The sequence below is a fragment of the Alligator mississippiensis genome, chromosome 10, assembly GCF_030867095.1.
Source record: "Alligator mississippiensis isolate rAllMis1 chromosome 10, rAllMis1, whole genome shotgun sequence".
NCBI lineage: Eukaryota > Metazoa > Chordata > Crocodylia > Alligatoridae > Alligator > Alligator mississippiensis.
The window spans coordinates 31,809,190-31,828,194 of record NC_081833.1 but is presented as its reverse complement, the minus strand read 5'-3'; the positions used below and the strand labels follow the sequence as shown (position 1 = coordinate 31,828,194).

Here is a 19,005-nt window from a genome sequence, read left to right as displayed (position 1 = left end):
CACCACCCAGGAAAGATAAAAAGCGACCCCAACAGTGCAGCGGGGCGGCTGACGAGTGGAGGTTTGAGGGGAGAGCCCTCACAGAGGGAATCAGCCGCCGCGCCCAGCAGCATGGGAAGCCGGAGGCGGAGCCAGGAGAGGCTCCGATGAAGTTGGCAACGACACTGATAGCAGAGCCGGCAGGGAAGCCGGCTGGAATGCCGATAGCAGAGCCGGCAGTGAAGCCAGCTGAAAAGCCGGCAGCGACGTCAGTCGCAGAGGCGGCAGTAAAGGTGGGAGCAACGCCGATGGGGGATCCAGCAGCCACACCTGCAGTGGAGCCAGCGGCAGCACTCAGAGGAACCAGTGGCAGGAGCCGAGAGAGCAGCGTTGGGGCAAGCTGGCGCTGAGACCTAGGAGCGAGCCTGCACAGGAGCCTTGGAGAAGAGGTAACACAGGGGCGTGTCCAATGGGGCCTCGTCGGGCTGCACCGGAAGGCGGACGAAGACCGAAATGGGGCAGACAGTGGACCTTCGTGGCCCACAGCGGCCTTAGGAAGAGGTGGGGACTCAACACCCCAGTGGGGTGAGCCGCCAGGGCGGTGGAACCTGAGCCCAGGGCAATCCACGTGGCCCAGAGGCCAGAGGCACCCTTTTGGGCCTCCTGGCCCAGTAGTTTAGGGGCCTTAGTTATCTCGGTGGTGGGATAGGCACGTTACGTCACAGGGTGATTAGTATAGGGAGATAGGGAGTCTCGTGGGAGGGACCAGGTCGGAGGACCTCGTCAACCATACACCTGGCCTGAAGACTCAGGCACACAGCTGGCAAGCCATGGGCAGAGGTTGGGGGAAGAGCTGAAGACACCAAAGGGGCCTGAAGAATCGGCAGCCCAAGGTGGCAAGTGGCCGGGATGTAGGGGAGGTCGGAGCCCCATGAGTGCCTGCCGAGAGGCGCGACAACCCTGGAGGCTGCCCCAAGGGGGAACCCCTCCACTGAGGTAACATCCCAAGTTGTGGCAGGCGAGTTAAGGGGACCCCCTGACGTCAGCAGGGGTAGCCTGTGGGGTCCACCCATGAGCCCAGGACAGACACGATCCATAGTCCGGGCTAAGGCTGCATGGGAGCACTTAATTGAACGGAGGCGTGCACAGAGGCATATCTGCCAATACCAATCCAATTTCCAATACCCAGCCCAGCAGCGTGGAGAGTCTGGTGTGTGAAAGGGGGGAGGGAGGGAAGGGGCTGCTGTATGGAAGTGGAAGGGAAGGTGCTGGGGGGGGGGGGGGGGGGGGGATCAAGACCCCCGCAGTGAGGGAGGGTGAGGGGCTGGGGATAGTGCTGACCAGCCAGAGCAGGGCAGGTGCAGCAGAGCCGCAGCTCATCTGGAGGGCACAGGGGGGTAGGGGGTGGCCGCGGCTGGCTCCTGACACTATGCACTGCTTGTCCGGGAGCCATTCATGAGGTGCTCACTTGCTCATGCAGTGCTCCCGCCACTCGCTCCCGATTGGCAGGGAGGCAAAACTGCAGTTTTAAATATGGTACTGTTTTTGCCTGCTACCATCCTTGGAATGTCCTTGAGGAGCCACCAATTTAATCAAGAGGACTTGAAAACCATTAGGCAGATGAAGAACAACAATGCAAATGGTCCTGATGGAATACCAACTAAAATTTATAAGTAAAGTGGAAAAGAAAACCTACACATTGCTATTATTAAGTTCTGGAAACACGAACAGATTTCCAGGAACTTGAGAGATGCCAAAATCATTGCCATATTCAAGAAACAAGATGGATTGGATTGCAGCAATTATCATGGTATTTGCACTTCTGTCCATAGGTGGGAAGATATTTGCTTCCATTCTCCTTAACAGGCTCACTTTAAGTCCCAATATGGCTTGAGAGCAGTCAGGAGTACAACAGGCATGATCTTTGTTGCTAGGACATTGCAAGAGAAGTGCCATGAACAACATCAAGATCTTTTCATGGTCTTCACTGGCCTGACTAAAGCCTTTGATTCAATAAGCAGAGAGGCCTCTATGTAATGACAACTGGATGCCCACCAACATTTGTTCCATTATCAGACTCCTTGATGGCAACCATCCTAAGCAATGGCTTGGAACTTTCATAATGACCCTTTCACTATTTGGACCCAAGTCAAGCAAGGATGTGTGATTACACCAACATTTTTCCAGCTACACTGCAATTATTCCACATTTCATCGTGGACAGACTTCCATCTCAAGTCAGCATCCAACATTGCATGGGCAGGAATATCTTTACCATCAACCAGTAACATTCTAAATCCAAGACAACCAACACCTCCAATACTGATCTTCAATATGCTGATCTGTCTGAGAAGCTCTAGGTCACACTTGACTGCTTCTATGAAGTGTAGGAAATGCTTGACCTCACTGTCAAATTCATGAAGCTTTACCAGCCTACCCCAAACCATCCAGATACTCCTCTACATGTCACAATTAGGGGCCAATCTTTGGAGAATGTTGAGCATTTCCCCTACTTGGGTAGCCATCTTTCCCAAAAGATAAACGGTGACATTCAACACCAGGTAAACTCTGCCACTGCTGCCTTTGGACATCTGCAAAATCATGTCTTCAATGATTATGACATCAGGACCCAAACCAAACTTCTCATCTACCAGGCCGTTGCCTTCCCTACCCCATTGTATGGGCATGAAACTTGGATGACATACTGAAAATACCGGAAAGCTTTGGAATACTACCATCAGCGAAGTCTTTGGAAAATGCTCCACGTAAATCGGAAAGACAGAAGAATGAATGCTAGCATTCTGGCTCAAGCAAACACCATCAGCATTGAAGCCAGGTTTACAGAATCATAAAAAATTAGAGCTGGAAGGGACCTCAGGAAGTCATCTAGTCCAGTAGTCTCAAAGATTCATAGATTGTAAGGGGCTGGAAGGGACCTTGGAAGATCATTGGGTCCAGCCCCTGCACCAAGGAGGAAAGACAACTGGGGTCAGGTGACCCCAGCAAGGTGACCGTTGAGTCTCCTCCTGAAGATTTCCAGGGTAGGCAACCGTACCACCTCTGGAGGGAGCTTATTCCACAGTCTGGACACCCTAGTTGTGAAGTAGTTTTTCCTAATGTTGAGCATGAAACAGTCTTCCAGGAGCTTGTGACCATTACTCCTAATTTTCCCCGTGGGTGCCCTAGTGAACAGCCCTTGATGTACACCTCTGATGTAGCAGTAAACTGCTACCAAATCCCCTCTCAACCTTATGGGTGGCCCTTCTCTGGACTCTCTCAAGCTTTACCACATCCTTGTTAAAGTGCAGTGCCCAGAACTGGACGCAGTACTCCAGCTGTGGTGTCACCAATGCTAAGTAGAGTGAGAGAATCACTTCTTTGGTTTTGCTGGGGATGCATCGATTGATGCATGCCAAGGTACTGTTGGCTCTGCTAGCCAGAGCGTTGCACTGCCGGCTCACGTTCATACTGTGGTCAATTATTATCCCCAGGGTCCTTTTCATTCGTAGTGCTGGACAGGTTAGCATTGCCAAACCTGTAGGTGTGCAGGGGATTGTTTGTCCACAGGTGGAGTACTTTACATTTATCAACACTGAATTTCATGTGGTTCCGGTCCGCCCAACTTGCAAGCCTGTATAGGCTGCAGATACAGGTGGACCTATCTTCAAGCATGACCATGCTTCCCCATAATTTGGTGTTCTTTGTGAACTTGGCCAGTGAGCTCTTCACCCCCACATCCAAGTAATTAAGATGTTGAATAGCACTGGACCAAGCTTAGACCCCTGTGGGACACCACTAGCTACTTCCCGCCAAGATGACACAGATCTGTTCACTAGAACTTTCTGGGTCCTGCCCCGCAGACAGTTTCCTACCCACCTGACTGTCTCGCAGTTAAGCCCACAATCTCCCAATTTTCTCATGAAAACTTCGTGGGATACTAGACTGAAAGATTTTTAAAATTCAAGGTATATAACGTCAACCTCCTCTCTCTTATCCAGGTGGCAAGTCACCTGATCAGAAAAGGAGATGAGATGAGGTTGGTAAAATAAGACCTACTTGCGATGAAGCCATGCTGGCTGTCGCTCAGAATCCTACTTTCTGCAAGCCTATCGAGCATAGACTCCTTAATGAATTTTTCCAGGATTTTTCCTGGGATAGAAGGTCTCCAACCTTTTAAAGTAGGAGATTAATTTTTTAATTAAAAAGCAACCCACAATCTACCACACGCCACCCCCCCGCATCCTCCCTCCCCCCCACTGCTGCCTAGCAGGTCAGTCTGTGGGGAAGGAGGAAGCAGATCAAGGCAGAAGAAGAAAAAAAATTATTTGGGGGTGCACCCCCCTCCCCCCTACCAGGTAAGTCTGTGGGAGAAGAGGCAGAGGGAAGGGAAAGGGCAGTGGCAGGGGAGAGGGGCACGGCACATAGGGGTCCCAGAGGTGAGGGAGGGAGCGAGGCAGGAGCAGGGGCTGGAAGGAGCAGGGCCCCCGCTGGGCCAGGTGGTAGGAAAAGTGGAGGCCTAGGGGGTATATGTGCCCTGCCCCACTTGTTCCATCACCGGGCCCAGCAGGGGCCCCACAACCCCCAGCCCCTGCTCTGCTCCCCCCCTCATCGTGGGGGCCTTGATACACTCCCTCTGATGGCAGTGAGGGAAGGAGTGAGGCTGGGGAAGGCCCTGCATAGCCCAGGCACGGAACAAAGCCACGAGCGGCTTATCTGGGGAGCACAGCGTGGGGGAGGCATGTGACCCTGGATCTTTATGGGGCGGGTCAGGCAGGGGTGTTGGGCATGGCTGCACCCAGGCTGGGCAGCAGTACTGGAAGCAGGCTATGTGGGGGAAGGGGGGCACATGCCTCCCATGTCCTTGGTAGGGGGTGGGAGGAAGTGGCAGGGGGAGAGGAATGCTGCACTAGCCTTTCCCCACAAGGGGCTGGACCGCTCTGCGCTTAGGAAGGGCAGCTCATTAAAATTAGGCCATTAGTATCAGCCCAAAAAAATTGCTATCAGTGCACCCCTACTGAACAAGCAGGTTCCCTTGCTTGGTAAACTTCCAACCTGCTATGTCTCCTTTCAATATTACTTATTGCTCTGCCCCTTTCAGCCAGCTCCTTACCAACCTCAGAATTCCTTTACTTTACTAATAAATTCCCCCATGGTTCCTTATACAAGTTCAGGGACAAGAACTACCACACTTCCTTAGTCTGTCAGTTCTTATCAAGCAAAAGTACTGTTAGTCCAGTACAATTTGTATGTGATAAACTCATGCTGCATTGTATGCCATTTTCCCAGTCTTTAATTAACCGTTCTTCATGTTCTGTCCTAAAGCCTTGCATATTATGGAAGTCAGCCTTACCAGCCTGTAGTTGCCAAGATCAATTCTCCCTTAAATAAAGATTTAAAACTTCAGTAGTGAATGTTAAAAATCATTGCTATTTATATATCATCATAAAGACGAAAGCAAATGTAGGATTCCATGCATGGAACACGGTATAATATTGAGTCAAGCTAGAACATGCAGTTGTCATCATTTGCTATCCTCCAACCACACATTACCACCCCCAACTTGACAGATGTTCTCTTTAAAAAGAACCTTGCTACTAGACTTGCCATTTTACATGCCAATTCTTTCAGAATTCTCGAATGGAGATCATCTGACTCCCGCAATGTGAGTGTTACATTCCTAAAGTACTTTGATTCCAGTTGTGCACATTGCCAATCAGCCATTCTGTTTTTGCCCTGAGGCCAATATCATAATCTCAGGTTTCAATAAAAAGATCAAGTATTCAGTTAGTTCCTGGGCAATTGCCAGATTATTCTTAGCCCAAACTCCACCCCCATTAATGACCCCCTTCTTTCTATGTTCTTTATTTATATGACTGAAGAAGCCTTAATTTTATAAAAGCTACTAAAACAAAAAGCAAGTGTTGCATGATCACAGCAATTCTCACCGTCTTTGAGGTCAAGAAGTGGGATCCCTCCCTTTCCTTGGGGATACTTAAATGCAACAGTTACAACATATCAATCATTTGATATCAACATAACCCAGCTGATGCACTCAAGAGCAGCAGCTCCTCTTGCTTGTAAGCAATTAGAAGGTATGTTTGTCCACACTCTTTGAGCATCAGTCCTTTTTCCCCATGCTTTGTAGATACTGTTTATTTCGACTACCTACCCTGAGAAGACTATTCACCAACACTAGTCTGAGTCCCTTTCTTGCAATATTTTTCTTCTTGCTCAAGGTATACCCTGATCTCTGGAATTTTTTCTTCAGCACAAAGGTACTCTCATACTCCTCAATCCAGCTGGATTACTAAACTTTACCAAAAGTTTGTCATTTGCTGTTTCTTAAAGCTTTATCAGATGCAACAGAAGTGATCTAGTGACTGTTTTACAAAAGGAGAGGGAAGAGGAGACAGTGGAAACAGATTTAGATACTAAAAAGGTACTGAACCATGAAGTTATCTGAGGCTAGGATTGCATTTTCAGATACCCACACTCTTCATTACCTAGAGCCCTTTCCTTATGACACCAAACAAAAACAAAACATCCTTCAAGATTTAGGAGCATCTAAAACCTTGTATGTTCAGAAAATGTTCTAAAGCTGTGAAATGTTCATATACACTCTTACTACTAATGATTCAGATACTCCAAGGTGCATCTAGACAAGTTATACCACTATGTATCACCGACTGTATTATTCAAATGCAGTTACACAAGCGTTTCTAGTATCAGTCTGAGCTCCTAATACCACAGAGGAATCCCAACAGAGACCAGATAAAAATATGAAAGAGAAGCCAAGGCCAGAATGTCCAAGAGATCACGTACAGAAAGCAGAGAAAAAAACCACTAAAAAACCCCAAGGAGCTCGGACAGTAGAATGAGCTTGCTTTCCGCCCAAAACAACGTAGTACTTAGCCACACTCCCTGTTCCTTCTTTCTAGGTTCTGGGAAGAGGAACTGCAAAAGTCATGCAAACCAATGGTCCCTCCATGGTTGTTGTCACCAGCAGCAACCCAGCGAAGCTGCTTCTGAGAAAGGCAAGAGGGTTTCAGCAAGAAGCAACTGTTTGATTAGCCTGCTCTTTCAGCGTCTCCTATAAGCCCCACGGGTCTGGGTTCATCGACACGATTACTACATGGGAAGTTTACTACTACAGTTTCACAACCACTATGGTTCCCAGTAGTGCTAAAGGGTTGGTCACACCCGCCCCTATTCCAGGACACTTCCCCATCCACACAGGCCCTACAGACTGAACCAGGAGGAGCCACCCCTACCCCAGAAGCTCCTCATCCATTGCTCCCTCAATGCTCTCCATGTTCTGGCAAATCACCCACACTGCAGACAGCAACTTGCCTGAAGCTGCCGGGGCCTCCTGCAGCAGGGGGCTGGGAGGAGGGAGGCAGGGCTTCCCTTCCCGCAGGAGCCTGTCCCCTCCGCGCTTGCTCCCAGCGTCAGGGAAGGGGGAGGGAGCGCAGGTGGGGCGGTCCCCACCCGCCCCGGAGGGCAGGGACCGGCACCGCCGTCTCCCCGGAAGGGCCCGGGGAAGGAAGGAGCAGCAGCAGCGACCTCTCCCACCAAAGTGCCCCTTGCCGCGGCCGGGCGCTGGGCTCGGCAGCCCGGCAGGGGAAACCACCTCAGCGGGCCTCACCCTCCAGGCTCTCGCACTGCACCAGGTTCACGTAGTCGCCCTGGCTTAGGACGCCCGCCTTGAAGCCGCGCACCAGCCCCTCCAGGTAGCCGTTGTCCACGTTGAAGTAGAGCTCGGGGAAGCACGACATGGCGGCGGCGGCAGAGTCGAGAGCGGCCCGGGCGGCGGCGCCGGCAGCACAGAACGGACGCGCCCGGCGGCTCCGAGTCACGTGACTCCGAACGGACTCACGTGACAGCGGGTGCCGGAAGCGGCCGAGCGGCAGTCCCAGCATGCATTGCGCGGCGATTTTGGGGTTGGAGGCGAAGTGGGAAGTCGGTTCCGCTGGCTACGGGAGCCCGCTGGGGCCAAGGGTGCCCACGCGGACCGTCCCGGGAAGAGCAAGGACCGGAAGTCGTCTCCCGCCGCTCCAGGGCGCGGCCCGCGCGTGCGCAGCGTGTGCTGGGCTCAGGCCTCCGCGGGCCGCTCCTCTCGTGGCGCTGCGGGGCACGGGGTCGAGGTTGTCCCCTGGAGCGCGCGCATGCACAGCCCCTCCTGTCCCTGGCGTTGCGTGAGTGTCCCGAGGATTGTGTCGGCACACGCTTAGTGATCCCCTCCAGTAAGGGGCTACGTCTGTGTGGGCCCAAGCCTACAGCACCCCGTGCATACCAAATACGCCTGCTCTGCATCTCAAGACCCCGTTCTGGGGCTGGGCTGGTGACCTGTAGGAAGCAGGTGCCGCACAGGATGGGATTTCTTTCTTGCTTTGGGTTTTATTTTTTTTTCTAACCTCTTAAAAGCTAGAGCATTATAACCCAGACCGCTGCCTTAACTGGCACTTCCATCTTGAACTGTTGAAGCCAGTAAGAATGCCAGAGCTGCCCTGCGATCTTCATTCAACCCCCGTCTGCGTAGCCTTTATAGTATGGTCCTCAATAAACTGATTGCAGCCTGCTCCACAGAAGCCCTCTTGTTGTTCAGGACACAGCTTGAGCCAACTCACCAACCCCAGTCACTGTGCTACCTGTATGCACCCCAATGAGGACCTGGATTTTGGGCTGGGATTATACCCAGAAACCCTTCTTGGGCCACCTCAGATCACACCTCTGTGCCACCGGGGGATGCTTCTGGACATCTCTGACTAGAGATTTGCCTGTCGCAAAATGCAGTTTTGCTGTGCCAGGCTGCCAACAAACAGCACCCCAGCCACTGCTAAATACATGGAACTGAAGGGAGCTGGATTTTGGGCTGGGATTATAGCTGGAAATCCATCCTGGACCACCCCAGAACATGTCTCTGTGCCATCGCGGTACTGTCCTGGACATGTTTGAGCAGAGACTTGTCTGGCCCAAAGCATGGTTTGGCTGTGTCAGGCTGCCAACACACACCACCCCCCAGATACTGTGATAAGTATCTGGAACTGAATAAGAACCTGGATTTTGGGCTGGGATTATACCCAGAAATCCTTCTTGGGCTACACCAGACCGCACATCTGTGGCACCGGGGGACTGTCCTGGACATCTCTGACCAGAGACCTGCCCGGCCCAAAGTTCAGTTCAGCTGTGCCAGGCTGCCAACAGACAGCACCCCAGCCACTGTGCTAAGGATCTGGAACCAAATAAGGAACTGGATTTTGGGCTGGGATTATACCCAGAATCCCTTCTTGGGCCACCCCAGACCATGTCCCTGTGCTACCAGGGGACTCTCCTGGACATCTCTGAATAGAGACTTCCCTGGCCCAAAGCACAGTTTGGCAGTGCCAGGCTGCCTAGAGGCAGTACCCCAGCTGCTGTGCTAAGTATAAGGAACTGGAGTTTGGGCTGGGATTATACCCATAAACCCTTCTTGGGCCACCCCATACAAAACCTCTGTGGCACTGGAGGACTCTCCTGCAGATCTCTGACCAGAGATTTGCCCGGCCCAAAATGAGGTTTGGCTGTGCCAGGGTGCCAACTAACAGCACCCAAGCCACTGACCTAAGTGTATGGAACCGAGTAAGGAACTGGATTATGGGCTGGCATTATACCCAGAAATTCTTCTTGGGCCACTCCAGACCACACCTCGGTACCACCAGGGGATGTTTCTGGACATCTCTGAATAGAGGCCTGCCCAGTTCCAAAGTGCGGTTTGGCCGTACCAGGCTGCCAAAACACAGCACCCCAGCCACTGTGCTAAATTAATGGACCTGAATAAGGAATTGGATTTTGGGCTGGTATTATAGCTAGAAGTTCTTCTTAAACCACCCCAAACCATGTCTGTGTGCTACTGGGGAATGCTTCTGGGCACCTCTGACCAGAGATTTGCCCGGCCCAAAGCATGATTTGGCCGTGCCAAGGTGCCAACAGACAGGACCCCAGCCACTGTGCTAAGTATATGGAACTAAATAAGGAACTGGATTTTGGCCTGAGATTATACCCAAAAATTCTTCCTGGGCCACCCCAGACTATGTCTGTGCCACTGGGGGACTCTCGTGGACATCTCTGAACAGAGACTTGCCTGGCCCAAAGCGTGGTTTGGCTGTGCCAGGCTGCCAACAGACAGCACCCCAGACACTGTGCTAAATATATGGACCTGGAATTTGGGCTGGGATTATACCCATAATTCCTTTTTGGGCCAAATCTGGGTATAATCCCAGCCCATAATCCAGTTCCTTATTCAGGTGCATAAAGTTAGCACAGTGGCTGGGATGCTGTCTGTTGGCAGCCTGGCATGGCTGAACTGCACTTTGGGCTGGGCAAGTCTCTGGTCACAGACATCCAGGATAGTCTCCTGGTGGCATAGAGGTGTGGTCTGGGGTGGCCCAAGAAGGATTTCTGGGTATAATTCTAGCCCAAAATCCAGTTCTTTATTCAGTTCTATTTATTCAGCACAGTGTCTTGGGGGTTGGTGACAGTTGGCAACCTGGCGCGGCTAAACCGCATCTTGGGCCGGGCAAGTCTATTCAGAGATGTCCAGAAGAGCCCCTCGGTGCCAGAGAGGTGTGGTCTGGGGTGGCCCAAGAAGGATTTCTGGGTATAATCCCAGCCCAAATTCCAGTTCCTTATTCAGGTCCAGATACTTAGCACAGTGTCTGGGGTGCTGTGTTTTGGCAGCCTGGTACAGCCAAACCACGCTTTGGGCTAGGCAAGTCTCTATTCAGAGATGACCAGAAGCATCCCCTGGTGGCACCGAGGTGTGGTCTGGGGTGGCCTAAGAAGGATTTCTGGGTATAATCACAGCCCATAATCCAGTTCTTTATTCAGTTCCATATATTTAGCATGGTGGTTTAGGTGCTGTCTGTTGGCAACCTGGCACGGCCAAGCTGCGCTTTGGGCCAGGCAAGTCTCTCGTCACAAATGTCCAGGACAGTCCCCCAATCGTGCAGATGTATTTTGATGGGTGGTCCAAGCAGAATTTCTAGCCATAATCCCAGCCCAAAAGCCAGTTCCTTATTCAAGCCATTATACTTGGTATAGTGGGCATGGGGGCTGTTAGCTGGCAACCTGGCATGGCCAAACCGTGCTTTGGGCCAGGCAGGACTGTGGTCATGTTTCTTTGGGACAATCCCCCAGTGGCATCGCCACAAAATTTGGGGTGGTCTAAATAGTATTTTTTCCCATAATCCCATCCTAATCTGACTTTTGTTTAGGGCTCTGTACTTAATGTGAGACATTATTTTACTTATTAATTAGTATATATGCATAGCTAATGATATTCTGTCTCTTTAGGATGTGTAATTCATTAATAACACATTTTTATTGGGTCTAGATGAGCTTTGAAAAAGGATCTGGGAACCGGGAATAAGGAACCAGGAATAAGGAATAGGAAACTGGGAATAAGGAACCAACTTCAGTCTCATCCCAGTCGGAAGGTGTGCTCTAAGAATGTTCACTAAATTAAGTCCCACAGACAAGATAGGGCAATGTCTAGTTCAGGGGTGGCCAACCTGCAGCACAGATACCCCAGGTGACATGGTTAGTTTCTGTGTGCTATGCAGCAGATTAGAGAGGGGCAGGAAGCAGAAACAGTAGCAGATCAGGCAGGGGAAAGGGATCAGAGTGGCATTTGAGGAGAGTGCCGAGCTAATTTGTGGCAAGCCTGCCTAAAAGGTTGGCCCCCACTGGTCTAGGTTGTAAATCTTGATGGGGTTTCAGCATGATTTTAGATACTAAATAGCTTATCGCTACCAAGTCTTAAGCAGTTTGGGGCATGCCCAGAGCAGATTTATAGGCAGCTGTGAAACTTTGCTGGCTGAATGTTAGATGCCTAAGGCTTTAGATATCTCCAGAGTTAGGTAGTAGCTGAGCTGGGGTTTTGGAGTTCTAAATTTTAGACTTTGGTTGCCAAATTGTTTTGTATATCCAGCCCCACTATACTGTGGGCCTGTGGAGCATGTTGTAAGTAGAGCATAGGATCAAATACTGAATGAAATGTTAAGTGACTGTGTCACGGCGGGGTCCTCGCAGAGGGCCGTGATCTCCTTGAGGCCCTCTCACCGCGCTACTTCAGCCCGAGGGCACCCTCCATTCTCGCCTGCCATGTCTTGATGTAATATGTAATAGGGAGGCTGCCTTGTGTTTCCTCAGGCACGTAAGCTCCTGGACCCCTCGTGCGTCTCCCCGTACAATGGTGCTACCCAAGCGCCCCAGCCTTATGGGCTATGCGTGGCTCCTACCTCCCCTGATACCACACCCCAAGCCTCGCAAATGTAATAGACCTTGTCCGGTCTGTCTCTCTCGTGCCCAGCCTCCCGCTGGGCCTCCCCTGATGGTATGGTCCCGCTCAGGGACTCCCTAGCGGGCCCCGGTCCTATGGGCCAACCGCACGGGCACCCTCTCTGACCCTGGCTCTCCGCGCTGCTACTCCCTGTCTTCTCGGGGCAACCGCAGCGACCTGCCTCAGTCTGAGGGGTGTTGCCGCACTAGCCTGCGGCCGGACTCACTATGCCCGTCTCGGGCTTCTCAGTATGGCCCCGCTCTCTAGGGCTGCTCAGTATGGCTCTCCCCCCTTCTCTGGGGCTCGCCGTGCCCGCACTGGGCTACTCAATAACATACAATAGTGCTCCCCCCTCTTTGGGGCTCACCGTAGCGGGCCTCCGGTCCTATGGGCCAACCGCACGGGCACCCTCTCTGACCCTGGCTCTCCGCGCTGCTACTCCCTGTCTTCTCGGGGCAACCGCAGCGCCCTGCCTCAGTCTGAGGGGTGTTACCGCACTAGCCTGCAGCCGGGCTCGCTATGCCCGTCTCGGGCTCCTCAGTATGGCGCTCCCTCTCTCTGGGGCTTGCTGTGCCCACACTGGGCTACTCAATAACATACAATGGCGCTCCCCCCCACTCTGGGGCTCGCCGTGCCCACTCTGGGCTACTCAATAATACCGCCCCTTTCCTGGGGCCGGGGTCTATGTTCCCCCACACGCAATCCGGGGTCTAGGTCCCCATCCGCAACCTACGGGTTGCGCCCGCGACCCACTGGCCGCGCTCCTCACCGCCAGTTGGCTCACACACTGGCGTGCGAGCTGCGCCTTCCCTGGCGCTATGCAAATAATGCGCCCTCTTGGCGCTAGGGCACCCCACACTCTCTGAGGTCCCTATAGTTGAGGCCTCCTCCAACCCCTACAGCCTCACCCAAGCCTCCGGGTGTAATAACAGAAACACAAAGCAAAACCACAAGCCCCTAGGCTGTAACACAAATGCAAGCCACATGGCCATAACTCATCATCATAGCTCAAGCCTCCAGGGCTATCATGAGCTGTACTTGCGACTTAGGCTCCTTCCCATATCTTGGCCAAGGGAGCTCCTGCCTCTCCGGCTGCTGGCAGAGAACTGCCAGCCTGGCTTCGGCCCTGGGCTTTATAAGGGCCAGGCCCTGCACCCTACAGGCAGCTGGCTCCCCTTAGTTGCTCCGGCAACCCACAGTTGTGCTCAATTAGCTCTGCCAGGGCTCTCTCCCTGGCAGTTTCTCCTCTCTATAGGAGCAGGCACTAAGGTGCCCTGCGACAGACTGATTCACTCCTTGAGCACTGTCTGCATTGTATGCCCAATGAGGCAGGTGTTCTGTAGAATAAACACTCTGTTGTCCTGTACCTAAAGGCAGTATCATAATGTAAAGACAATCATAATCCTGGCATTTCCCAAAATTAAGTGCATTCTTTTAATGTGTATTTCTTCATAGATAATGTACTAGGCCTGTGCGAGTCGTCAGTGATCCGATCCGGCTTCGGGTCCAGCCACTTCGGATGCCCGCGATCCGATCCGGAGCTCCAGACCGGGTTTCTCGATCCAGCCGAAGCAGTTCCGAAGCTTTGGAGCCACCTTGGAGATCCGGCCATAGGGTATAATGGGGAATCAATGAAATATCTATAACTTTGTTGTTTTTTGTCCGTTTTGTATGAAACTTGCAGGGATTGTAGCCTCTGCTGAGAGCATGAAACCTGTCAAGTTTCAAGAAGATTGGTATAGGGGTTTGGGCGGAACTGTACCCCAAATTCATGAAAGCCAAACTCATGTCACAACTGTGTTACAACACAGGGGGGTCAAAACTGCAGGGCTGGTAGGTCTTACTGAGGCCACAAAGTCTGCCAAGTTTCAAGAGGATCCGTGCAGGGGTTTGGGGGGAACTGCACCTCAAGCTGTGGACAAGCAAAACTCGTGCCATGGGTGACACTGGGTGTGTTAGGCGCAGCAGGGTGACAGCTGCAGGGATGGTGGCCCATGCTGAGGCCACAAAGTCTGCCAGCTGTCAAAGAGATCGGTGCAGGGGGGTTCTGGGGCCTGGCACCCCTAGCTCCTGACAGGCAAAACTCGAACCAAGACTGTGTCTTTCTTGCGGCAGTTGATTGTATTGATTCTTTCCTCTCCTTAGCCTGGTTTTGTACGTGCTAATTGATGCTCGTTAAGTCGTTATGTAATAGCTAGGTCCTGTGTGTTGAGCTGGTCCCTGAGTCCCTGGTCCCTGAGTGAATCATGATTGATTGATTGATTGGTAACTGGTAATACAGCAACTTAGCAGCCAGACCTACAGTAGTGTCTCCCCTCCCTGCCCCAAGACAGACACAGTCGGTCCCACAAGCCCCCATGGCACCAGTTTTGCTTGTCCACTGCTTGAGGTGCAGTTCCCCCCAAACCCCTGCACCAATTTTCTTGAAACTTGGCAGTCTTCACCCTCGCTGCAGACCCTACCACCCCTGAAAATTTCATCCAAATCAAACAAAAAACAACAAAGTTATAGATATTTTATTGTTTCCCCATTATACCCTATGACCGGATGTCCGAGGTGGCTCCGAAGCTCTTCGGGAGCTCCGAACTGCTTCAGGAAGCTGAACGAGGCCAACGCTTCGACTCGGATGTGCTGCTTCGGACCCCAAAGCGTCCGAAGCTTCTCCGGATCTGAAGCTCTGTCCGAAGCTTTGCACAGCCCTATAATGTACTGATGTGATGGGGAATTCAGTCATTCCACTACTGAATAAACCCAATGTAAACCCAAAAGTTCCTTAGTTTAACTGCACATTCAAATTCAGTAGGATGTTGTTTCACAGATAAAGGTGTTTGCATACCATTCCAGGAGGTTGTGTTGCTCATATGTGTTGCTCTTGTGCCTCATAAATTGTGACTGTAACCAGAGAGGCAAGGTTTCAAAGTATGTACCAGTCTTCACTTCAAACAGGGATACAGTAGTGTTGTTTGATATGAAGAATGTAGTGTAAGCCTCCAAATTACAACACTTTCTCTCAGAATAAAATTAACTTTCCTAAACATTTACAAGCAAATCCATTGGTTTACTTATGAATTAAAGCTAATTTTGAAGAGTCTTTTAAGAAGTTTAGCTTCCTGCATCAGTCTTTTCTCTGCCCCAGGTATTCCTAACAATATACAACCACAAACAATATAAATACCTCATATAGCCAAAATGAACTGAAATCTTGTGTCTAGGACACACTGGAAGAATGTATGTTTTTGATAGTTCTTTTATCTATGTAATTGATTCTCAACAAGGGTGCTGCAGCACCCTGGGGTACCATGCCTTTTGAGGGTGCCACAGGGTGTCACTCAATATTAGCAGTTAGGTGTGCAAAAATGTACACAATTCACAAGATAAAGCCAGAGATTTCAAATAGGAATCTAGTGTCAAAACCATTCTGACCTCTTGTGCTCTTTTTTTAGTTCTTTGCAACAGAAGAATGAATGTATTTGACTATTTTCATAGTTAAAAAAAACAAGTGAAAGCTACAGGCTGGCATTTTCTGAAGGGTGCTTTGAGTCTAATGAGGGGGGAGCTTTGAGTCTAAAAAGGGTGGGAATTACTGACCTATACATTAGGACTGAACATACCATAGACAGGCTTAGGCTGTTCTGTGCCCCCATTACTCACTCAAACTGTGGTTTGTGCTCCCAGTTGTCTCACCCCTTGTTGCATGTATTTTAGGGGAGATTGGAAATCTTTTTTCATTTGTACTTTCTCAGCTCAAACACAGATGCAAATGAATAGAAAATTACCAAGAGGGAAAAGATTTGGAAGGGGAACTCCACAAGCTATGCCTGTACATCCCCGAGGTCAAAAGGCATGGCTGGGGAGGGAGAGAAAACAGACCTGTCTGTCACTGTCACTATTTTCCCATCCTGTGTGGCTTGCTAAAATGAGATTCTGGACAGAGTGAATGTGAAGGGCTTCACACTGCAGAGATTCTGAAATATTCTACCAAAAGCAAGCTGTCCTGTGTGCATTGGAGGTGGGCAATGCTGATTTTAGATAGCTGAAATCTAAGGGAAATCTGCATGAAGATACCTAGGAGAAGCAAATGGCATGCCTGTGACCACAGCACTTTTGTACTGCCACATTTCAAAGTCTTCCTGCAAATAATGATGGTGTTGGACCTCTTCGAAGAAAGATTGCATTGAAAAGTGCTAGGCAATCTACCTATGGGGGTTGCTGCTACTGTTATTTCAAAATGTGTGTGCGTATATGCACATGCCTGCATAGGAAACTGATAGGGGGTGCAGGTTCCCCCCTTGACGTCCGACACTGATGCTGTCGGTAGGGCTGTTGCCCCCCCTGACAAGACTGCCGCTGTCAGTGGCTTCTGCGGGTGCCCCTCCAGATTCATGCAAGCGTGCATATGAATCTGTGTGCACATGTATGAGTAGATACATATGTACTGGTGAAAAATAAACCAGTAGAAGAAAGCATATGTAAACTATGGAACAGCTGACTAGATATTTGCCTTTTCAATCTGATCACTTTTTGCGCACTGCAATGTCTGTGTTGCCTGTTTACAGAATGTAGGGACTTTGACCATCAGCTGGTAAGATCAGCAGGCAGCACAATGTAGTGCTGGTCCTGCATGGAGCCTCAAGGCACTATTGGAACACTAGTAAATAATAAATACATTCCCACTGGATGCTGTGGCACTGTCTCTGTACATACCTCAGTCACATTCTCTACTTGCTGGTACAGGCAGATCTAGTCTTTGTTTAAGCCATTGTATGAAACTGGTGTTTTTTGTGAAGAAAGACTAAGCTCATCTTTACTTGTCATTTTGAATCAGTCTGGGCCATTGGTAATTGGCCCTGGGTGTTTGTGGCATAAATCATTTTCATTCTAAACTATTCTTTCTTTATGGCCTTGGATACAGTTGCAATTATGAGCTCTCTCACCAGGGTTGCTCTCTACACAGTCAAAGGTGGACAATACAACTCCTCAGCTAAGTCTCAAGAAGAGAGATGCTTCTGTTCTCTAATCACCCAGACAGTCATGAAGATTGCTCTGTGGTCACCTGATTACATATTTTACTAAAAGAAGCCATCTGCATGACATGGAGGGCTAAATCAATGTGTCCTAGTTTCTAGTGGCAGTATGTCCCATGTGGGGACATCATACAATCATAGAAAATTGGGGTTGGAAGGGACCTTAGGAGGTCATTTACTCCAACCCCCTGCTTAAGTCAGGACCATCCCCAACTAGATCATCCCAGCCAAGGCTTTGTCTAGCTGGGTCTTAAAAACCTCCAAGGATGGAGATTTCACAACCTCTCAGGGTAACCCATTCCAGTGCTTTACTACCTTTCTAGTAGTAGTAATATCCAACCTAAACTCCCCTTGCTGCAACTTGAGACCATTGCTCCTTGTTCCAACATCTGTCACCACTGAGAGCAGTCCAGCTCCATCCTCTTTCAAACCACCCTTCAGGTAGGTGAAGGCTGCTATTAAATCCCCTCTTAGTCTCCTCTTCTGTAGACTAAATACGCCCAGTTCTCTCAGTCTCTTTCTGCAAGGATCCGGGTTTTTTGTTTCCCATGGAAAAACAGAGTAAACCATGGAGTTTACCTTTTTACCAGAGGCAAATACAATGAGCTCCCTGCAGGCTGGCAGAGTTACAGCCTGCATGGAGTAGGGAGGGAGCAGAAGGAGGGTGGTGAAATAGTGGGTGCCATGTGTATGGTCATGCATGTGGCCCCAAAGCAGCCTGCAAAGCAGCTCTAGCAGGTAAGGGCAGGGGGGAGAGGGTGATTGAGGCCCCTGTAGGGAGGAAGCTGGGCAGTGCTGGGGCTGCTACCCAGCTGAGTGGGGCTTGGGGCCCAGGGCTTCAATGCACGGCTGCAGGGCCCCAGCGAGGAGCAGGACGGGGCTGCAGGTGGCTTGTCCAGAGGAGGGGGAAGGCCGGCTCCCTGCTGCCGTGTGCACTCCCAGGGGGCAGGGGGGACCCACACCCCTGAGATCTGTGCATGGGGCAGGTGCAGGATGTGGGAAGCAGGGAGCAGCCTGCGCTGAGAAACTGCTTGCTGCTGCCAGCTCTGCCCTGCTTCACTCCCCTACAGCCTCTGCAGCCCAGCGGGCATGACCTGAAATGGCAGGTAGAAGTGGGATGGTGCTGGGATCTTCTCGCCACTGCTCACCTCACCTGGCTCAGGCTCTCCTCAAAGCAGTGGCAGGCATAGGAGGCATGTCACCAGGTCAGTGTGGGGGATGAGCTGAGGCAAGGAGATCCTCGCACCTCCCTGCTGCTGCCTGCCATCCAGGTCTTGCCTGGCAGGCTGCAGAGGCCCCGGGGCAGGGAAGCAGGGTGGGAGCCCGCAGCCTGCGCCTGCCCTGAATACAGATCTGGGGGGTGCCGGTTCCCCCTGCCCCCCAGGAGTGCACGTAGCAGCAGGGAGCTGGCCCATCTGAGCCCGCAGCAGTGGGAGGAGCAGGCGGTTGTGGACCAGGGTCCATAGCACTAGCAACTACAGGCCCCCTCCAGCAGGACTGGGGGAGCAGGGACTGTTGGTGGGGGTGAGGAGCATCAGCAAAGCTGTAGGGGCTGCGCAGGGAAGTGAGAGGCATGAGCAGGGCTAGCAGGCTGTGGGTAGGGAGTGAGGGGCACTAGCAGGGCTAAGGGGAGGGTGTGAGGGGCCTTTAATTTTAATCTCAGATTTGGGTTTTTTTAATCAGA

The 19,005-nt window shown here is 51.2% G+C and overlaps 1 protein-coding gene and 1 long non-coding RNA gene across 2 annotated transcripts in view; one reads left to right on the top strand and one right to left on the bottom strand.

Moving 5' to 3' along the window:
• The window catches only part of ATP6V0D1 (ATPase H+ transporting V0 subunit d1), a 76,316-nt gene extending 68,356 nt beyond the window's left edge, over positions 1 to 7,960 (bottom strand). The window contains exon 1 of the mRNA XM_006269833.4: positions 7,624 to 7,960. Within this exon, the coding sequence (XP_006269895.2) occupies positions 7,624 to 7,897 (274 nt within the window). The 5' untranslated portion in view covers positions 7,898 to 7,960. The remainder of the gene's footprint in view (positions 1 to 7,623) is intronic.
• An 82-nt stretch (positions 7,961 to 8,042) lies between these two features.
• LOC132243570 (uncharacterized) lies at positions 8,043 to 15,334 on the top strand. The gene is made up of 2 exons (XR_009455207.1): positions 8,043 to 11,452; positions 13,753 to 15,334. It is a non-coding gene; the product is annotated as an uncharacterized LOC132243570 (long non-coding RNA).
• The last annotated feature ends 3,671 nt before the right edge of the window (positions 15,335 to 19,005 follow it).